Raw genomic sequence first — 23688 nt, 5'->3', positions numbered from 1 at the left:
TAGACTTGTGGATGTCCAGGTGGCATAGCAGGTCAAAGACTGCTTCCTCCTGGATTGTGGGGGGTTTATTCCACTCACTGTCCCCATCCTTCCAGCTCAGGAGGCTGGCTACCCTGGGGATAACTTGTCGGGCCATTAAAGACATTAAACACTCCACTTTAATCAGGTCATTCTGAGATGCCAGAATACAAAGCTAAGCTTAGACTTGCCTAGGAGTAACTTCTGAAGGACTCAAGTCTTTGTGCTTCCAATTTTTAACTACCAATTACTTCTCAAATTATGCTATGACTACAATAATGCTGTTTGTACAAACATTTTCATTTTGACTCATGGCCACAGACTCAATGACTCAAGTTCTGTGAAATTCTATTAGAGACAGAAGGTTTGACTGATAGTTCATTAAAAACAATTATATGGAAGCAAGGAATACAATGTACAACAGTACTAGAATAAAACAGTGTTAGAATTTTCCCCCTCCTCTCCCTGGCAGCTCTTCCACAGACTTTTGACATAGCCTCAGTAAATTATTCAAGTAAATAAAAAAGGTGGAGACTTAAAGCCAGGATACAGACCTAAGAAGGTAGAACAGAATTTACCGAGCCTCCACAAGAGCTACCCTTACTGTGGTCCGTCCATTAAAGCACTTACAGAGAATGCAGTTCCAAGTAAGCAAATGTGTGATTTTACAGAACATTAAGATACTCCATACCACACTCCTGTCGGGGTACTTGAGGGATTATTGTCACTGTTCAGGGACAATGTCCCACATTTCTATGTTATTCAGAAAAAAAAAAAAGTAGCATACCTTCTCTGTTCTCCAGAGGTGAAAACTTGATCTTTTTCTACATTCCCCTGCCCACTTAGTATGTAGAAAACTTACATTCTTAGCCTGAGACATTAAAACTGGTTAATCAAGTGAGGTAACACAAACCCCCTCTCTATTCTTAGCTCACGCTATACAGTAAAGACTGCAGCTCCCTTTAAGTTCCTGTACAAGGATCTAGTGAAGAGTAGCTGGTTCCTTATTAACTCAATGACTAGTTCACTGTACATTAGCACACAGACACCTTCTAGCATAGCTAAGGCTGCAGTGCCTGAGTTACCTACACACGTTTGCAAAGACTCACAGTGTTGTTGCACATCTGAGCATGAAACTGCACTGGCATGGTTGCAGTTGTAAATATTTCACAGGCACATCACAGGCATATCCTCAAGCCTTAAGGGTAACTTCCCACACAGTGGGCCTTGTATAACCTCCTCAAGCAAGAAACTTAAGTCAGGGGAAGAGGCACCCAAAATAGACATCGGCTTCCTTCCTCAAAGCCCAAAAATTTCACAAGCACATTTTCCCATTTAAAAAAAAATTAGTATTTACCGACTTAGTTTTGTAGTACTTAAAGAAAAAAGAACGCCTTTAGACTTTTTAATTGTTAACAAAAAGCCAGGTAATAAATACTTGGCATTTGTAATTGAAATGCTGCCAAAACTGTGGAGTATCACCAGAAATGTGCACCACTGAGCCTCTACCTTTCTAGATACTTAGGCAAATATGTATCAGGCTGCATTTTGGCTAACTTTTGAACGTCTAAGCCACATACAAAACAAGGGTTCAAAAGTTCCTATGTAAAAGCATCTAATTTGCATTTCCCAAATATCTTAAACTAAATGCAGAGAAATGCTACATAAAGAAAACTTTTGCAACAGAGAAAATCAGATGTTTAAACACCTAAGGAATTTTAGAAAATCTGAAGCACATAGTTCTTCAGAGCAAAGCATTTCCATCCAAGTTTTAAAACCTGCCTGAAGTTAAAAATACCTGCACAAATGCATCATTTTTGCCTAAAGTTTACCTAAATTTTGGAAATATGTATGAAGGTTTCATACTTGTCTGGAAATATCAGTACAAAATTACATATTTCTGAATGGTTTCTGCTTGAGACACAAAAACTTATAATATTGCTACACAGAAGTCTCACATTGCTCCCAGATGGCCAATTTTACTAAGTGGAAATTTACAATGGTCTGTTTTAACAAAACTATCAGGAATTCAGAATTGTCAAGATGTTCATAAGCAGTTTTCTTTCTTAACCCAAAAAAACCTCAACAGAAGTATTAACGTGCATGGAAACTAGAGGAAAATTTATGTTTGTCTTTTGGATAGGAAAAGAACAGGGACCAGTTTTTTCAGTACTAATAGCAAAAAAACTTTCAGTATAAGCCTTAACAGACAGGAGCATAAAGATACTTACACACCTGCAACAATTATACTATACTGTGGAAATAAGATGACCAGCAGACCAAAAAACTGTTAAAAGAAGTGTGGGTTATGGATGGACATCTCTGTGAAGTTAAATACTGCTTTCTGAAAGTTTCAGTTTCAAACCTTGCATGTTGGTTTTCTGCTTAGTTAAAGCAAGAGCAGCAGTGCTGAAGAAGACAAGCTTCCAGTAAAAGCACTGCCTGCACAGACCCTTTTGAAGCGGCCTGCACACCAAAATGCCAAGGTTGCTCCACCCAGAGCTGCAGCTGAGCCCTCTGTTCCAGCACCGTGGTAACACCTTTTGCCCGCCTTGGCCACTGGCACCCCAGTAAACATACGTCTGCAAATACACACACATGGAGCTTGCGTTTTCCAAGCCCTGTTCTTTCCAGTGTGGCGGGCCCTGACGTGGGCAGACTGTGAACTCAGGAGACCTCCCTCCCCACCACATATTCTAGGATCCACTGTGCTGCTGGGAACATCATGTACTGACAAAAGTCAGGCAAGGCACTTCCTCAGGAAGGGTGAACCTGAGAACAGAAGAGTTGTCCTGGCTTTATGGAGCAATGCAGAGAAGCAGCTATAGAGAGGGGGTCAAGAACATGGTCAGCACTTATCTTTTAATCTCGTCTCACAGACAAATTACCTTGCTACAGTCCTATTAGAAAAGCACCCTTCATTACTGACCTTTCCCCTTCATGTTATTAGCCCCAGGACTCTAGAGAGATAACGTCATTCCACAGACCAACTGGTTCATGCCCCGGCTCCTATCTGTCCTTCTTAAGAAGGCACGTGGTGCCCTGTCACTTATAACATCCCTCCAACATTCAGTTCGACAAAAAACTGAGCAATGAATAACGCATGTTGTACCCTGGCTTTTCAACCCAAGCAATTTCAGGAAAAATCCCCCCCATCCCCCAACCATTATAGGCCTGAAGCCATTAAATAACTGAGTATGGGGAAACAATTACTAGGCAATTATTGTAAGCAATCAACATATGTAAATGGTAATGATGATAGGCATACTTGACAGTTTTAAATACTATGTTCACATTTACAGAATCAGTGCCTTTTGAAAAGGCAGCGAGAAATACAGCCTTCATAAAAAAAGTCCATAAATTTATTTAACTACAAAGAAAAAGTAACTTGAATTACCGCTGGAATAAACTTGTTACTAAGTTTAGGACTGACTACAAACTTACAAAATCTTACTCTCTTTGAACAAATTTGTTATTCTTACTATTTTAAAGAAAAAATTACGTAATTGTTATCAGCTGTTAAACTTCCAAAGAATAATCACATCTAACCACACAAGACATTTCAACAGTTCTCCAAATTTTGTTTTAAATTATCAAGAAGTCCTAAACTCTAATATTCTGTTCTGGCTATGAGGCCACATTAAGATCAACTTCATCTTTATTGGAAAGAAATGAAATGACAGTAAACTTCGCATACTTCCAGCAGTCCTTCAGTCTGTCTTCTATACTCAGGAAAAAACAAACAATGAATATTTTATCAAAAATTAAGCAAAATACATATTCTTTACTATCTTCCATGTTGTTTTCCCTTGGTTAAAGAAGTCCTCGCTCTCAAGCAAGTACAATTAAACTTCACATTGTGCTCTACTGAACAAGCTTAAATTTGTCAAGCATGAAATTCTATATTCTTACCAGCACTGTATTCTTATCAGCATCCCAACCAAAGAAAGGAGATTAATATTAGCACTGCAGTGAGATGTCAAAAGATACAGACAGTAACTTGGAGACACAGATTCCAATTGTCTACTTCGGGACCACTGAGTGTCTCAGTAGAAAGTATGATATAAGAGACAAACTATTTCAGACAAAAATACTGATAAAAGAAGAGGACTGACCACTGCCACATATAAGAACAACCTGCAGAGAAGAGACCTAAATGTTGCTCAACCTTGTAGTCTCCTTGTACAACTTGAAGAAAAGAGGCCAAGTACAGGAAAGGGATGATCACACTACTCTCTTCAAGTTACTAAAAACTCCAGAACATTTTTAAGTTAGGGTTCCACAGTGACATTCTTTTACTATGCCTTCATTCTGCATGACACTGTCCTAGAATGATGACAGTGATCATGCAGAAACTAAGTGCAAATAACATGGATCATAAGACTTAAACACTTGAGTTTCCAGTTTAAGAACAGTCTAGCATTTGTGGATTAAACAGCTCGAGAGAAATATTTTTTTTTTTTTTAAAAACTGGTAAATTTACAGCATCCTCCAAACTCCATGGGAATCAAGGCCTATAACACATTGCTTCAGTTATATTTTCTAGTGCCAACATCTGGAATTCCATTTCTTTCAAATCATTACAAAATTCAGCTTATCTTACTGCACTTTTGCTCCTGGAAGGAAAGGTAAAACAGATGCTTAACTGTAACTTAAGTAGTTGCTAAATTTAAGAAAGTAATAATTCTTGAGTAGAGTCAATGCAGTCTTATTAACCTATGAAGTTTCTTCGAGGGAATCACTGCCTGGCTAAATGATGCATTGCAAGAGACCCTGAGAAGAAATTTTTTAATTTGTCCTAGACATGATCACAGTATAACAGTGCAAGGCTGTGGGGGTACATAAAGATACTTCTTACATCTTTTCCTTCCAAGAATGACAATAAAACAAGCAGCAAATGCCACAAAAATGGTTTGATATAGAGGCTATGATGAGCATGTCCCACAGTTATGTTATGTAAATCCACCTCTGTTTTCAGCTATGAGGAAGTAATTTAAGGCATTATATGTCTAGAAAGCACGAGGATGGCATCTGACAGTACGTATCATGAAACACTAATACTTATACAGTTACTGGATATATTTGCAATGGTTATAATTTGTTTTTCTGGCATATTTTGAGGCTGGTGCAGAATTTGTATTTTGCTATTTTTTCAAAGGAAACTAACTAGCTATCAATTCTACTCCAGTGTGAGATGATTATACATCAACTATAACAACACTTTAAATGGAGGGGTGTCCAACGACTTTAAAAAATAAATTAAAAAAAAAAGACAAGTTTCAAAATTGCTAAGCATCCCATCCTTAAAAACAGAAAGAAGGAAAGATGAATGCACAGAAAACCATCGTATCAAAATACCCAAGCCTTTGCCTTGATATGTGACAACATATAATACACAGAATGAAAATACATTAACTGATAAGAAGCCGAGTTAAAGTAAACAATTAAAAATTATGTAATTTAGTGCTAAAGAGGTTTTAAGAAAGTTATACTAGTCAAAGTTGAAAATTAATGCAGACTTGCGACAGAAGCAGACAGGGGGAGATGCTGATCTTAAAAGTTCAAAGACTTGAATGAATGCTAAGGAAAAGAGACTCCTAACTCTGAGCTAGCATGTTGATCACACATAGCCAGAATTTGAAAAGCTTGGGATAAGCAAGACTTATCCATGGAAGAATTTGCTACATAAGAGTCTGGAAGAATCAGTAGGGTCTTTATTTATTTATTTATTTTAATTCACACATGTGAAACATGTGACTATGCTCTTGGTATAAAGCTTTGCAATGCAAAACACGGAAATAAATTAAGCAATTGTATCAGCCAACCAGAGCAAAAGCAACTTAACCATTCATTGTGCAAATAACAAAACACTTGCGTAAAGTCCAAGCATTTACTAATGAATTACAGGGATGTAAACAACATAGTAACTATTTTAGCTACACAGTATGGTTGCAGGTCACACTGCCCAGCCTGCCATTCCACCTTACGTGGCAAGAGCAACTATGCAGCAGGATAGCAGAAATTCTATGTAATAGGGGATGTACACATCATATTGTGATATAGTTTTAAAAAAAATTAGTTTTGCAAGTATACCATGCATTAATACCATATAACTACTACTCAGACAAATCTGTTAATCCCTACAGCTTGATTGCCTTACATCTATTTCGGATGTTTACCCGAAACCTAGTCAGGGCAACTCTGATCATTTTGCACCAAAAAAGAAAATACTCAGTTCACACAGAAAAGCTTACTACTGTAAATTATTTTTTCAGGTTCAGCTCTAAGGAAGATAAAACACACACAAAAAAAGAACTGTCAAACTGCTAGAAAAATAGTTGTACTGCCTTTTCCTTCTCATTTATAGGTCCTTATAAGGCCTTTTTTTCACACCAGTCAAGATCCTTGTTTCCGACACATCTTCCCTTACAAAGTGTAAAAAGCAACAGTCCAACTGACAATATCCAGAGTGGACTACTGCCAGTCTACAGCCTGATCCTCTCCATTTGACTAGGCCAGTGAAACAAAAGAACACAACTTGCTGTAGGAACAATAAAACATAACGCAGCAGGGGCTGCTACTAGAGCAGAGAAGAGACTATGGCAGAGTTTTTGCCCTACAACCTCTGTCTCTAACACACATCCACATAGCAACAGCTGGTCACCTCTCAGGTCTGGATCCCTGCAACCTGTACTCTAAGAAAGCAGCTAGACAGCACTTCTGTAAGAGATAACACAAGAGGGAAAAGCAAATTCGCCATCCCAGGAGAAATGCTCCTCCTAGTGCAAGAAAAGACTTCACTGCAGTGAATTGCTAAAAACACATGGGAAAAGCATTCCTTGCTTCCTTCTCATCACTTTTAAGGTTGGATATGCAGTCCAAAGTGGAGGGGCCCACCTCAGCTTTGCTCTGCCCACACTGGGCCACTACAGCAGAGAAGTCCTTGAGCAATTCACACTATGTCCCCTAGCCTGCAAAACATCCTGAAACTGGCATTCAGCCCACAGTGCATAAAATGCTAGACCACTTGGGGGAAGGGTGTGGAGGAGACAGTTTAAGGTCACAGAAGTTGTTTGTGGCAGAAGAGAAATGAACCCAGATATTTTGAAGCCTTAGACAGTACCCTAATCACTGGGCTATGTTCCCTCTATTATTTTGGAACTTATGCTGTAAGCCAGAAAAGCAGAGTTTGTGGTTTCCCTATTTGAGTCCTGACAGGGTGGTTTGAATGGCTAGAAAAGAATCTTTGTTTGCTAACTCACAAAAGAATAAAGTCTCAAATAACTTTTTTCTTTTTTAAAATTGTCTTCTCATTCCTGCAACCCTTTTGAATTTGAAATTAACATTTCAGCCTATCACAATCTTGCTTCTAGTTAATCTTGGGTTCTAGGCTAACGATGACAGACCAAAACAAGGCCCAGAACTGTCAGCAAGGTGCTACATGAATACTTTTAGTGAAAGAAAGCTAGTCTTATGTTTCTAGGAGTAACTAATATATAAATTTGCCAAATTAAGTCAGACTTTTTTTTTTTTTTCTTTCTTCTTAGTTCAGCAATCCATCTGCCGCAACAGATATTAGCAGGTATTGTGCCTTAGTACTGAAGTGTCTTCAAACACATGCAAGATGTTAGTGAATAGCAGGTAGAAATTACATCCCTACTGTCAAGTCTGAACATAGGCCTGGAGATTTCTGACACTGTATTATGCTACCATCTACTGGTTCGCGTCAAATTAAACTGCTGGACTTTCCCTTCAACTCCTTCACCCTCAAAAAAAAAAATATCACAGTTTCTACAGAGGCTTAAAATATAAAATAAGATTACAGAGGCTTAAAATTAAAATTTTCCATAACAAAATACTAACTTGAGATTTTCTAAGATAATTCCACAGTTCTACTCAGCTTGTGTATTTTTTTTAAGCAGATGCGAGAGTGACTGTTACATATGCTCAAAACATTTTTAAACAAGATATACCAAACTCATCCACTCATTTACTTACATTCGGCTAGTTTCAATGTTTTCAGAGTGAGGTTCTCCTGGTGATCTGCAAATACAGATAGAAAACCTTAAGCATAGTTTGTTATTTTAAGGCATTACAATATGAAGAGTTAGGAAAGGTGGAACATGATAATATGTTATTGCCACTAAAAGCATCAACTTTCATGCACTTTTATTTTGTTTGACCAAACTCTGGAAAACAGTTTATAACATAAAACCTGACAATATAATTAAGCCAAATTTCTCTAATGAGGACAGCACTTTTTCTCCACAGCTTGCGCAACAGCAGCCATTAAAGGAGAGCTCTGCTGGCAGTACTTGTATTCAGGTTGCATAGTGCACCTGTTCTGGGCTAATTCTTCATAACCACTTCTGTAACCAAAATACATACTCAAAGTTTATCAGTGATCAACTGTTACAAAAAGATTCTCTGCACAGTTGGGACTCCCAAGAAGCAGACGCTCAGAAGCGGGTCTCAAGAGTCTCAGACGAATTTTAAGTGTCTCTCTCAACTTGAATTTACAGACATAATCTCACAGGCAGCTTTCTGTTTCTTCCTTCCACCTCACAAGTCAGTCAGTAATATTCAGAGTCAGGTGTTATTGCCTGGCATTTTTGAACACACAAGCAGCACCTGTGTTCAGCTTGCTAATCCCCTTGACTTAATTTACAGAGTAATTTAAGGGGTATAGTTCCACATTAAGTTAAGTAGGCTAAATTATAGCTGTTTAGCTCCTCCTTATTCCCACATACTTCCTTATGCCAGCACATGATTCAAGAAGTTAAAAAAAAATGTAAATGTTAGATAGCTTATTTTTTTCCTCCCTTCAGGACTTCTCCCTACCCTGTGAGTTTGCAGCCAGATGAGCCAGAAGACAAGGCAGTACAAATGCAGCAGTTTTGACTTTATCACCTTAAAGCAGCCTTGAAATCATATCCTGAAGAACCTTATCCAACCTTCATTTGGGTATAGATTTTGGTACCGTAGACCAGAACTGCCACACTAGATATATTGCATGAAGTGTGGAAATATAGAGCACAGCCATTACAGTAAAACTCTGTAGCTTAGATGAACAAGAATGTCTTTCATGACAGAGCTTTCTCAAGACAGAAGTAAGCTAAAATCTGCAAATAGAACTCACTTTGTCAGTTTCAGTAGGGTTTGCTAGGGGACTTCGGTTAGCACAGCTCAGCAGGCTTTGCCATAGCTTTACTGGGAAAGTCTTTGTTTATAGGAATGGAATTTCTGAATTTCTCTGTTTACTATATGAGTATCTATACCATTCTAAACACTACTGGAAGTCTCCACCTGTAGCCTGAAACATTTCCTTTTTTCCTATGTTTCATTATGCTACCGTACTGGATAGTCCCCGCTGTTAAAACCTGGACTGTTCTCAGAATTCTCTATTAAAATCTTAGTTCCTTTACTGACATACCAGATCTTAGCAACTTTCTGGATTTTAGCAAACTGTACTATGTTAACAGACCCAATGCCTAGAAAGCATTCTGGCAGACAACTTAAAATTCCTAGGATAGCTGGATACTACACAGTGACAGATGATGCAGAACACAGGAAGTTACTTGTTTATATTCCACTAAGTTATAAAATTCAACTGACACTAGGGATGGAATTCTGAACTTACTATCCAACTAACTTTATACTCACGCTTAAAATGCAAATACCCTCTAACTGGAAAATAACAAAAACTGACCAGTCTCAAAATTTGGTCTCTATTTATTCCCTCCAAGTGACATTTCCCTTACTCACAGAAGTTCAGGACTGACAAGATAGTCAATGACAAAAATAATACTCAACAGCAAAACAAATCAAATTTTCACTTCCCTTCAACTCCAGTGACCAAAACAAGTCACTAAATACTTAGCAGAGAGAAAAGAACCTCAATTACTTTTTTTTCTAATTAGTCACTTAAGCATGCAAGTGCTAGAAGCCATACAACCTGAGGAACAGTGGAAAGAGAGCAGTGCCTAGCTCCTCTGTTCATGTCCAGGGCTTCAGAAACTGATAGCAAAGAGCTTGGAAGTTTGAGGTGGTTGCTATCTTTTAGTCACAGGAAATACAACACAATGAAGCTTTGGGTAAGAGTAGTGCTTTAAGTTGCTATGAAAATACAAGCGAACCAGTGGTGTTAAAAACATCAAGAGTATTCATTGCTTTGAGCCTTTAAAATACACAGCAGTATGAAAACTTACAGAGAAAGAGCAGATTGGCATCTAAACTTAGCATGTAAAAAAGGCAGCCTGGTGATTTGCAGTGCACACAGCTATTGGTACATCCCAAATCTTTTCCTATCCCTATCATTTGTTTGAGTTTTATCTGGGCTTTGAACAGACAGTGCAGTTCACTACATGCTGTTCTGCAAAAAAAGGTTTCTTCCATAAGAAACAATGTAAGAGAAGACAAAGTTTTGGGAAAGTTCAGAAAAATAAAACCTAGCTGAGTCAAAAAAGGTTTGGTCCTCTAAGATAAGCGGTTCTAGAGGAAACAGGGATCAAATTCGGTTCTAGAGAAAACAGGGATCAAATTCCTTCAGCTTACTGTTTTCTATAACCCAAGCAGACCTACCATAACTATGATTTGCAGAACCATTAAAGCACTTACTAATGAGATTTTAAAAGGTTTCAAATGACAATGTAAGCACCAAATAAAATAAGCTTTCAGTACTCATTAAAACAACATAGAAGATCAATCTAATTACAGGAATTGTAGTTGTTTGTTGAGAAGCTACTTATTCTGCAATACCTGATTGTTTACAAACAAGATACCTTGTTATTCCTCTGAGCAGGCAACAGTACTGAAAAACAACTATATAGTATGGCAACACATCCTTTCCTCATGCTTAAAATCTGAAACAAGAGTTCTGTTCAGAGAAAATCTCAGTGCAAATGCTCTTATAAATTTCAGCTTTGAATTAGATCGTAGATACTGATCACAAGACACCAACTAATCTGAATACTGCAGCATGAGCTGGCAAATTCAAATGGTGGCTCACTTCCAATAACATGGGGAGCAACTTCTTCATTACGCAAGCCACTTTCTACCTCCACTGTACCTCCCTAGAAGAGGAAAGTTAAGGTATGCAAACCTACAAATGTTAACATCATCAAGCCCCCTGGACAAATACTTTAAAAAATTTAACAAATTGCTTAAATAAATATGCTAAACAACTTACACAGAATTCCAGTATGACAGTAAAAACCACCCGAGACTTTTAAGTGATAGTATTGCTCTTAAATGGATACCATGGAGCATCACAGTGCTCATATTTTAAAACGCAGGCAAAGACAAGCTAAGTAAGCTTTGAAATCACACTGAGCAAGAGAGTAAGTCAACTTTGCCAGCTGACTTATCTTAAACAAACAATATACCTTAATACGGTTTATAAAACTAACCTCCAGCCATACAAATTAAATACTTTTAAAATAACAAACCTTATGCTAGAAATGATCCTGAGAAACAACACTATATGCTTCATGCTTACCTTTTACAAGCTGTGGCCATTCGGTGACATCAGGGTGATCACAATTTTGAGTCACTGATTAAAAACGAGTTGTCACACCAGTCCTGTATCACGCTGGGCTAAGCATAGGCTTAACAACTCTAAATAAGTAAAAATAATTTAGTTAAAAGTCCTTACAAATTATTTTCAGCCAGTCCACTAAATAAAAAACACAGAAGAAAAATATTGATGCTAGGCATTGTTTTATCTGCAAGATTAAGACCTCCTGCACAAAAATTAGTTCATTTTTGAATGGCATTCTAAGACTTCTAGAGTAACTCACTACAGTACACTCAACTGATGAACTTGAAAATTCATCAACTTATTTTTAGCCTCTCTAAAAAAAAACCAACACCACCAAAACCCACCTCTTGGACCAGTGGAAAGGACCTGATGTCAAGACAACAAGCACTTAAAGATTTGGAAACATGCTAACTACAATAAAATTCCATTAGTTGTTTCCCTGCTGTAAGTCAATTAATACTGGTTCCTAACAGGCCTCTGTGTTCCCAGGGGAGCAACATGTAACTCACACTTTGCTGTGTGACTCTCCCCAAAATCAAGTAAACTCAAGCTATGTAAAAGTTTCAGAGGAGCAACCATTGCTATCTGTGGCCAATCTTTTAGTTTCTTTGCTCCATTGATGCCACATGTACTCTCTCCTCTCCCTTAAATTTTCAAAAGTGTATTTTACCTGTCAATTGTTTCCTGTGATCTGGCTCCACTGGTATAAATGGAAGGGTTGGTCCTTTACTTTGTCACGCAGGTGGCAGCCAATGATCACTCAGCAATACTCGTGCCCAGAGCGCCCTGGGACCACCCCAGCTGATTACTTCCATGGCTGAAAAGGAACCAGTTAGTCTCTTACCTACTGCTATTATCTACTCTAAACTAAAGTTAACTGATAAAAGTATTTCCAAACATAACCCTGAACACTCAATTCACCCCATCCTCTCTCCCACCCAAGCTCCTAGGTGCACGGGACAAAGACTGTAAAGAAATAAGGCCTCTGATGGAGAGAGAGTCAGATCATAAACAGCATTATTAACTTTCTGATGATATAAAGCTTTGATTAAAATTTAAATGTTATTACTGTATTTAGTAATTAAAAAGTTATCTTACTTTCTCTAAGCAGCCAGTAGCTATGAAGACAGACCTCTACTGTATCAGAGAGGTTTACTCCTGTGGCTCTAACCCAGACGAAACCCCACATTTGCAGGTTGCCATGCAGCAGCAGCCTCATACAGAAGCAAGGTGCACAAAGGCTAGCGAGCTATTGAGGGCACACCCGCAGCTCTCTGCAACACCCGCAGTCGCAACAACCTGGTGCAAATACTCAGAGAGCACGTCAGCAGGCCTTAAATGTTTCTGTAAGGAAAGCTTCTGTGCTTCATTCCAACCTATTGCAAGAGTCTTTCAGTAAGGTCTGAGGTTTGATGAGCAATCAAGCATTCTCAATGCTAATTTGTACCTGTTGACTTGTCAGAGATACGAAATCACTGATCAGTAAGCAAAGCCCATGATTTCTAAAGTTTGTCAGAAAAGCTGCTGACTTTTGCTGTTCTACTACAGTTTGCCATTCTGCTACCAACTCTGCAAGGGAACAAAATTTATGTTAACTTCGGAATGATGCTTATAAGTTTTACTGGGTACGCTCCTTGATGTCAGAAAAGTACCATTTAATTACTTTAACATTAGTAGTATTTAAGTCTTCTCATCTAAACACAAGTACAATTGACATCAGTAAAAAATAAGCAGGCTACAGAAAACCTCTGAAACAAAAGAGAGGTTCTCTAGTACCTATGTTTTACTGGTGTAAATTGTCAAAGTTTAACTGAGTCAATGCCAAGAACACAGTACAATGAATAAAAGTCAGTTGGAAAGGTTTGTCATCTGTCAACATTAAATGACAAACAGGGTAAAATTTTCTAATTAATGTTTGTTGACCATCAGCTGTACAGAAAAGCAAACAGCAAAAACCAAGATGCTGATGCAAAACTAAGAAGCCTTAGAACGCTGTTTATGGCATTCTGATTGTTTAAGACCTGACAATGCCCACTTTCAGGCAAGCCTTAACTTTGAAGAAACAGATGCCTATCCTAAGGCAGTGCTTTCTTCTAAAGTTACATCTAAATTCTTGCTGCTTTCCAAACTGATGTGAAATGGCCCTGTAAAAATGCATTTAGAAATGAAAACCCCCTACTAGCTCTTTGCCCAAGTAACTTTTATTATGCTGGTCAAAGAGGACAGTGGTGTAATCTCTAATGCCCTGTTGGTTGGGAAACCCACATTTCCATCTGACTGCTGGAAGAACCAGCTCAAGTTCTGGAGTGCGACAAATCAATCACTCCCCACCTAGACTTGTGTCCTGTATCATCCAGACCATGGGCAAAAGCTAATTACAGTAGTCTTCCATTCAAATGGTAGCATGTTAGAACAACAGGCTGACAGCAGCCTCTGTAAAACAGGGTTTTCCTGAGGCAGTTTCATATGGGAAGAGAGAAGTCATGAACACGCTTGTGCTGGATTCAAAAACAATCAGATTTTGTTAGGTTAAAGAATATGCACTGAGGTGGCAGATCCACAATCATGGCCAAGACAAGTTTGTGCCCAGGCTTGGCACAGATCCAACTCTGTTAGTCAGATTTACCACACCACCCAACATAGTACCTACAGCGACTCCATGAAGAGAGGCAGTATCCAAATTGGCATGAATCTCACCAAGTTAAGGTTAATTCAAAGATTTCTAGTGGAATTTGTATCTACAAATTGAATTCATCGTGGATCAGAACTTTGAGTCAGGTAGTTGCAGCATTTCTAATCTGGTACAAGATACCTTAAAACTAGATTTACTGTACTTGAGTCTAAAAATCTTATGCTACTTTTCAGCAATCCAGATGCAAGAAATCTTAACGAATCATTTTCCCTTCTCATCCTACCTTCCCCACCTATCCTTCCTACCACTCCTGTGTGACAGAATATGATTGGCAAGGATTCCCTAGCACAGATGAAGAAATAAATTTTTCTAAAACCTTACTCATTCACACATCAGCAGAGTACTGTCTGCTGGCAACGAGTCCAGCATGTTGAAACGTGGGGTGGGTGGTGAAGGAGACTGCCATCAAAGAAAGATCCCTTATTCTGAATCTAGTTCGAACAAAGGACATTTTGCCTGTTGGATCCAAACAAGACAGAAAAAAAACCAACGGTAAGGACACTAACTGATCAGGAAAGGGAAACCACACTGATGAACAGACTAACATCTTGGAAAAAGGAACTACAAAGAACAGGAAACGGACCTAAACCAGCTGCTTTTCTGTCATAGGAATTCTTTTACAAAATATCTCTGGATATAACTTACCTTCTAGAAGGTACGACCCTGCAAAACCAGCCCCAGAACAATTATTTATTCTTAGAACAAAGTTACTCAAACAGATTTCTCCTGTCTTCACTGTCATGATTAGCATGGGCTTACAGTTCAGGCTTTCACAGACACACAGAGCAGCTGAAGGTATCAAACACAGTTTGTGCCTGTGGAATATGCCTGAGAAACCCGAGATGGCTGCTAGAGGCTCTTTGGGACTGGGCAGGCTCCAGTACAGACACATCTATGTCTGCCTAGTGACTATTTAGGAGAGGTAGATTCAACCAGGAATGCAGCAACCCATGTTATAATTAGCAAGACAATACACAAGATCCATGCCTTCAAACCATATATCTGAAGAACCCTTTATGGCATGGAGTAGCACTCATTGAGAGGGAACAGGATAAATAATGTTTATGCAGTAGTTTGAGACTACACCCATGTCTCCAAGTGCAGATTTTCTGAAAAGAATGTTCCAATCAACTGAAAAAATAGGGAAGAAATAAATAAAACAGTGAAAGAACAAGAAGTCAGAAACCAAGTTCGGGTGCATAAAAAGAGGCTAACCCCCAACTTTGTTGCATAGACTGATGAGATCTTCTCTTTGCACATTTAATTTAATCTTGAAAGTCTGTAATCACAAACATCAGCCAAGAAGCTGCCCCTGGTTTCAAAACACAGAACCTAAAGCCACACCGCAGAAAACATAAGTACCTATTTGTCAGCAATCAAAAATAAAGCCAAACAACCTCCAGCTACAAATCATTTGAAGTTGTCACTTATATGGATTTCCTATATCTATTACTTTCCCCAAGTTATTTGATGTACAGGTGTGGAGTTTCTGTGACAGCACAGCTATCTGGCCGCTCACACCCAGTATCAGGTTTAAGAAGATCCTTGAGTGAAGGAACACTTATTTAAACTATGACTTCTTACTGACCTTACTGAATGATAGGTGCCGCGGGAGGTGGCATTTTTAAGAATTTGTTTCCTCTACAAAAGAATTTAAGTTTCCACCCAAGCAATCTTTGATCAAATTTTTTTTATGATCCTTTTTTTGACAGATGACCTAATGAAAACGGAAGTGGATTCACCTGTACAAAAGCAGCACCATGACCCTCCTTACCTTCCAATGCTGGAATTTGAGTTGCTTAATTAAAAATAATTGTCTCTCAAGATACAACTAAAGACAGCTTGTGTGCTTTCTGCACAACCCCTCTGAATCCTCCAAGAACGAATGCTCTTCTTAAATCTGATACCTTTCCAGAATAACTTTGAGTACCATGATGAAACAGACAGTCATCATCTACACAGTAAAAGGTGCCCTCAGAACTACTCTAGCTAGCTTACTACTTCAAAAAAGGGACTGCCAACTAATAGACAAACTAGGCTTTTATAACCTGAGATCGATTCATCAAGTGGCTTGGAGGAAATTGTAGAACATTCACCAAATCCCTAAGTTCAGTGTTAACTGTGACTTGCAGAAAAAACATGTAATAGGCATGCTTGAGACCTTTAATTTCCTGGTAAGGTTGAAATCATCAATTGCTTTTGTTGCTTGCATGCTGCTTCCAACACAGAAAACATGAAACGATGTAAGATTCCAGAAGTTTTTTTCACACAACTAAGAGCAGGTCAAGTTATCAATGATCCTAAAGTAAAATAAAACAGCCACTAATAAAACCTGATTACACAAATCCCCATGGAGCTGCAAAAAACCGATAATAAGGCACCCATACAATTTTTTTTCCACTGCTTGGTAAACCAAACCATTCAACTAATAACAACAAATACAAAATCACACAGTTAGAAGGCCAAAAGAATGGAGTTCTATCCTGGAAAATGCCAACCTAAAGTGACTAAGTCGGTCATCAACTGATGAGCACATATACATGCTCCCAGCATTACAGCTAGGACAACAGATACGACTCGTGAAGGGTTCCTGGAAAGGTGTCTGTTCATCTGCACAAAGCAATTCAGACATATTCAAAGCTTGAGCCCAGTTCTCCAGTTATTCAATGTTCTTCTGCCACTTCTGGAACGCTTTTGAAAAGAGCCACAAAGACAGCATGAAGACAGGAGAAAGTGCCTTGTGATTAAATAATGGATAGAGTTTAAATTTAATCAAACTAATCAATATGGATACTGGAAGAAACTAAGTCCTCTCATAGCACAGAAAGAATACATAAAAAATATCCTCCAATTAAAAGAAAGAATACCACCCCACTCCACCACCCGGACTAGAAACTGAAGGCTGACATTCAAATTAGAGTAGGAACACAAGCACACAGGATAGCAAGGACAATTAACACCTGAATAAATTATTTGGGGTGGGTATCTGAATTTGCTGCTATCTTCAAATTAAAGATGGTGCCATTCTGGAACTTACACTTCAGTAAAACCACAAGTTACTGAGTTTATCAAAGGTAGAATTTGGTGCATCCCAATATACAGAAATTTATATAAGAGCTTCATCCTGTAACATCTGTATACTTACTTTGTCTTGATGTCAATACTCCACAAATACGCATAGTAACAGAAAAAGGCCTAGTGTTTGTTCCCATTCCCTCCCCCTGCCCCAAAGCTAAAGGCCAGTGCATTATTCTAATTTTCTACAACTGCCCCCACAACTCTGGACACTAGATTTTCCCTTCAACATTTGTTTTTGGTTTGATATTTCAGTAAGATCATAGATGTACTTTATTCACCTTTATAAAAGAGGGAAAGACCTGAAATTATCTTTAGCTTCTGCATTTTTCATTTAGACCATAGCTGTTTTTTCCTCCACTTACAAACACACCTCATTTTTTGCAGAGCCACTTGTTTCTATCTCAATTATGCCTACTACTTCAGACTCCCTCCAAAATGATACACAGCTATGACGGAAAGCTCCTCCTACATCAGGAGGTGAAATCCAATCATCTTTTAAAATTTCTTTCAGTAGCTCGCCTTTTCCTGGCTAGGTCTCACGTTATTTTCCAAACAGGTAAGTTTTACAGCTTCACTTCAGCTTTAATATTTAAACTTTTATTCCATCTGTCCTTTTGCCTATGCTTTCTTATTTCGCTTTCTTTTGCCACCCATTTCCACACAGCCTTCCTTTTTGTTCACCAAGTTCTCTAGCATCACCAGCATGTTTGTGTATATATAGCTCCTATTAAGACCAAGCAATCATGCAATTCTGCAGCATTATATTCAGCTTTTCTTATGTTCCATTAGTATTCATTACTCAAGTTGTGGGGGATTAGAGAGGAATTCTTGTTCATCGATTTATGAAGCACATACCATTACAAAGACTACGCATACATACTGGCAAGAGTTAAACCTTCAAAAAAAGCAGCCAGCAGAAATAATGGCAATAAAGAAATAACAGCTTAGGATTGAAGAAGAGGCATCGTACACACAACTGGTATTGAAACTGGAGAGCAAGAAGCAGGTGGGTGGTCCCAGTGGTGCTGTGGGTGCAAAAATGTATATATACTACCTGCCAGATGCCTGCTAGAGTAAAGGACCAACCTATACAATTCTTGCAGGAACATCTGGATTGTGATAATGTAATATTATGGCTTTTTAAGAGATTTACAGTTTTTAATTAGCACACACTATAAATTTAAAGTTTCAGCTTCGAATTAATCATTCTAGCACTTTAGCTCCTGTCTATAGCTTCCTACGAAACAAAACTTAAAAAAAGATGACACTCAATAACCCTTCTGCAAGGTTGAGTTTTCAAAGCTTTAAATAGGTTCTTATGTTAAATATCTTCAAAAGAAAAATCTAGACATAAACACACAGAGTATAAAACTTGTACCAGCAGTTACCAAGTTCTTCCCCACATTTTAAGTGGTTAAAAAAGAAAGTACACACATAGCTTAGAAGTAGTTGTTGAAGTAACTACATACAATTTTATACATGTGTGTAACGGACCTATTTAATATGGTAGAAAAATTCACTTAAACAATAGTAGTTTTTCTGAATGCAGCAATGCAAAAAGTCTCAAAAATTCTCTACGTACCAAGTGCAGAACTAGAGAACTTGAGGCACTACAGAGTGCTGCAGTTATTCCATACCACCAGGTACCTCCACTAGACTACACCAGAATAAAGGTATAGAAATGGAAATTAAAATAACTACAAGTTAACATTCCAACCTTGCTGTAGTGCATGGACATATTTTTAAACTGGCTGGACATGTAAGAGCCTGGACAAAGAGAGGTATCATGTGCCATGGGCTCACGTTAGCACTGTTACTGCAGGTTACATTTCTGTATTTCCTAACATTCCAATTTGCAAATTTGACTTACACTGATGTTTCTTTAAGTTTTCTAGTAGTTCTACACTTACTTTGCAAGTCATACCCAAAAACTGTACAAGCCTCACTATAAATATGCTCAGCAGCAAGAAAAAAAAACTTTCAGAAACAGCACTGATTCTTATCCAGTCCATGGAGAAACAGACGGATTGTAGTAGCGTGAAGCTGAGCTTGTAAAACAAATTAAAAGGGAATTCATCTATGTTGTATAATCAGTATTTATTCTCTCCAAGAAAAAAATAAGTAACTCAGTTTTCTAGAGAACTATGCCTAAGTAATAGACATCACAAGTCAAAAAAAATGGGAAAAATGAATGTGTTTCTTCCTGAATTTATTTCCAACTTTTTTCTTTAAATCAGGGAATAAACATATAAGTATATGTTACTATGATTATTAGCATACACACAATATAAGCAAAAACATAAACATACCATATCTTTCCAGAGCTGCAGAAACTTGTTCTTTCAAATTCTAAAGTGGACTGCTACAGTTCCTGTACCTATAATGCAAAACATCACATTTCAGGTTTTGCACTATGGTCCATACCAGTCTGAAACTCAGTACAACTGCAGAATGATACATTCAGGAATGGCCATTCAGTTAGTCATAAGTTTGCAACTAAGGGAAACATATACTTACGAGTCATAGAATAGAATCATAGAATATCTCAAGTTGGAAGGGGCCCGTAAGGATCATCAAGTCCAACTCTCTGCTCCCCAAAGGACTGCCTAAAACTAAATATATGACTTCCCAAACTAAACCATACTTCCTATAAAAATCACAACAGAAAATACTTAGTATGTTAGAGAAACTACAAAAGCAGAAAGTCCATACACTCCATGTTCCCTATTCTTTTCTCTCCAGTGATGCAATATCGAGTTTTAAAATTCCATTCATCCAATTCATTATAAATACCCATTTCCTTCTTCTGGAAGATTCTGGCAAAGTTTCTCCTCCCCGCCCCCCCCTTTTTTTTAAATAATTGGTATTTATAGTACCAAAAAAACCCCAACACTCAAAAGAAGTCAGATAGAACCACATCTTTGTCCTGGCTGCACAAAACTGCTGGAGTTTGTTAAGCTTTTCTATAAATTGTTCATTTTCAGGGAAGCCATAATTAACAAGGGATGCATGACTAAAACATACTCCAAACATTTTCAAACAAACACCTAAAAGCACAACAAATTTCAGGGGAAAAAAAAAAAGACAAACAGGCATACAACTAAAGAAATCTAGTTATTACTTTCCAAAGAATTACTCATTTGGCACAGACTATCACATTTTCAGTACTGTGAAGATTTAATACTTTATTTCTTGGTTCTAAAACTCTATTAAGAACAAACAAATCCAATGCAGCTGATTTAGGCTGATCTCCAATATAGATGAGAGTTCCCACGAAGGAAACCCAGATCTGGTTACCTTAAGAGTACATTTGGGTTTGTCTTAAAAAGGTGTCAAACCCATCCAGTACCAAAGGACCAGTTCTTTATCAGGGATGTGAAATGGGGTGATCCTAGACTTACAGTGTTGTGCCAGTAAAGCTCTACAGCACTAACAGTTTGTACACAATTTTTTGTATTTAAAGCAAAAAGTTAAATAGGGCACCCTACCCCTTTCATGAAACAAGATTGCTATTTCAACAAACAATTACGATAATTACATGGATTTATGTACAATTAGGATCGAGTTAATGTTATGCAACCGTGTCAGAACTTTACTACCATTCAGAAGAAAAAAAAAAGAATAAATTTATCTGAACAATACGAGACAGTAACTGATGATTTTCTTGTTCAGTGGTGGCACTTCTACTCCATACCAACAGTAGAAATCCAGAATATCTATCTTATTTTCTGTTAATAAATAATTCTTCATTCACCGTGACATCACTAGGCAAACTCAGTTAAAAGCGTTCCAACAAACGTGACCAATATTTTCCCAGCTTGTACCACAGGACTTCCAGCTTAAACTCCAACCTGTATATTTGCTCATGTGCGCACACAAAGCAGCATCATCTATGTAAAATTCACTCACTCTCCTCTAGGGTACAAAAGCACCAACTTTCAGTGTGCACAGAGTACGAGCAGAACAAAATACAGCATGAAAAAGTATTACAAATACATCTACCTGGGATTTTATGATTACTGCTACTGCAGCCAGTGTATGCTAGTATACCTTGGACTTTCTAAAAATAAAATAGGGCATATACACATATTAAACTACAATATTCATCACCAAGACTTTGGGCATGAGATTTCACAATTAAATAAAAAGTAGTCATTATCTGAATATGTAGCTGAATACAAGAAAGATGAAAGCATCATATTGGAAATAGAAATTCTGAAGGAGTGATAGACATCTTCAGTGTTATCTAGCTTTGTAAAAGTTTTTGATAGCTTTTAAGACAATGAAAAATACCATACTGTAAAATAAAAATATTTTAAGCATTAGTCAGCTCAAACACATGACTAACCATAACGCAAAAGAAAAACTCCTCTACAACTATGGTAGCATTTCCTGAAGTATTTTGACCTGCAGCCCGTTTTAGAAGTTCAGCTCCTTTAAGAGCCACTACACCACCCCCTAACACCCCAAGCTTGCTGAACTGCAGCTGCTCCAACCTGGGTCCCACAGAGCATACCAGAGCAGGAGTACACAAGCAGTGCCAGAGTCTGGCTGCCTGGACAAGTCTGGCATCTCTCAGCACCACACAAGCTTGGCAACATGTTACATACACCTCTTGTGCCTCCCCAGCGCATAGCTCCTAAAGGTAGGGGAGAGGGGGTGTGTGTCATTCTACTCTCCTCATTTCACCAATTTCTTTGGTGTAAGATTATCGAGGAAGTATCAACAAGTCCAAAAAGGGGTCTAAGCAAAGGGAGTGGTCTCCAAAGCATGGTCTCCTCTATGAAGGAGAGATGAAGAACAAGCTTCACCCCTAGAACTCTAGCTCGGTCAAGACAGCAGAAGTCCTGCCACAGTCCTCACAGGACACCAGAATGAAGAGCAAACCATGCAAACTAATTACTGCCAGACAATTACGCAACAACCACCAAACCCAAACATGGGTTCCATGATTTTCTGCTTATGATCCCACTGGTTGATGCAAGGCCCTCCAAGACCAAATTTCCACTGGGTTTCAAACTGACATACTGTACCTTACAGTTTTTGAGACACATAAATTTTGCATTGTTTAGTTACTTAGGTCACAGCTTTGAAATTATGTCCTAGGAAGACTGAAAATGAAAAAAAGGAGGACCCTCCATATCAAGCAGCCAACTGGTACATCAGTTCAAGTTTGTGCTAAAGCATCACCACTGTAATTCAGCTCTGGTACAGTCTCACTATTGACATACTACAGAAGATAAGCATGATTCTCCAAGGTAAAAGTAAGTAAACACAGAGCATGTTTGTGAAGCTATTTGGATGGATGCAAACAGTAATGCTTTTTGATGAAAAGTCTTCAACAGCTACATAGTGTGAATATCCTTTTCAAGCCACTGGATTACAAAAAAAGAAAAGAAAAAAAAAAAAGTCCAAACCTCTGCTTTACTGACTAGAAGTTTCTCTTAAAACACACATACCTCTGTTCTAAGGAAATGCAAGTTGCTTCAGAAGAAGCAGGTCACCCCTCTTACCTAAGACAGTGAAGTGATGGTCCAGAGGGAAGCCACCCATTCAGTTCCACTCAGCTGAACAACTGCAGCTTCTTCTAATTCTTCACCACCCTGTAAAACATGGGTAAAGAACCATGCAGGATGGTAATGGAAAGAGTATCGGTGAAGATTGACTTCCCGCCCCCCTTCCTCCATCCAACAGTTTGCATAATACAGGGAAGCAGGCTCAACCTATTAAAAGTAAGAAGTAGTTAATGCTTCCTTTAAGAGACTCATTCATAAGAGTATTTGTGAGACAGAACACTATGGTAATATTTAATTTATAATGTAATTTTGCAAATGGTAAGTTATTTTGTCATCAGTAAGTTCTGTCGCTCCTAGCCACAAGAAGGCGGAACTATTCAAAACCAGCAATTTAAAGTGCTATTTGTTCCCATGTTACATTGTCAAGCACGAATCCTAGATCTCAGCATTATTCGATTTTATCTTTTTTTATATTTCTCCTATGAGTTTATTTTCCTGAAGAAATGTCTCACCAGCTGGTATAGCTACTCAAGCATTGCTTCATTACAAAATATTACCTTTACACTGTATTTGCTGACTTTCTGCTAACTAACCAGATACATTACATGCATAACTATTCATATAAACTAGGTTTTTTCCAAACTTTCATTCATTGGCACTACAGCCTTACAAGGCTGCCAGGTACTGCCTGTAAACACAGGAAATTAATGCAGTAAATGTTAAGGTCAAAATATTTAAGGTGACAAAAATCACTTAAAACACACAATTTGCTCATTGCTGTTGTCTCTGGGAACCAACTATTCAGCAAAGCTTGCAACACTCTCCGGGGGGGGGGGGGGGGGGGG

At 38.1% G+C, this 23688-nt stretch overlaps 1 protein-coding gene across 6 annotated transcripts in view; it reads right to left on the bottom strand.

The window, feature by feature from the left end:
* UBE3A (ubiquitin protein ligase E3A) overlaps positions 1 to 23688 on the bottom strand; it is a 55558-nt gene that overhangs the window by 29106 nt on the left and 2764 nt on the right. For 2 of the 6 annotated variants that reach the window (XR_004841848.1, XM_009637649.2), the window contains exons 2-6: positions 22841 to 22930; positions 19637 to 19704; positions 12228 to 12374; positions 11516 to 11634; positions 8017 to 8061 (exon numbers count right to left, since the gene is read on the bottom strand). Coding sequence is in view for 4 of the 6 variants with exons in the window: in XM_009637649.2 (XP_009635944.1) it covers positions 8017 to 8061; positions 11516 to 11535 (65 nt within the window). In the remaining 2 variants the exon portion in view is untranslated. Of the gene's footprint in view, positions 1 to 8016; positions 8062 to 11515; positions 11635 to 12227; positions 12375 to 13004; positions 13078 to 19636; positions 19705 to 22840; positions 22931 to 23688 lie in introns of those variants that run through there. The other 4 variants (XM_035893209.1, XM_035893210.1, XM_035893211.1 and 1 more) reach the window with 4 other exon arrangements.

The sequence above is a fragment of the Egretta garzetta genome, unplaced genomic scaffold, assembly GCF_000687185.1.
Source record: "Egretta garzetta isolate BGI_Z169 unplaced genomic scaffold, ASM68718v1 scaffold504, whole genome shotgun sequence".
NCBI lineage: Eukaryota > Metazoa > Chordata > Aves > Pelecaniformes > Ardeidae > Egretta > Egretta garzetta.
Note: the sequence above shows the minus strand (reverse complement) of the source record. Positions and strands in the feature narration are given on the sequence as shown.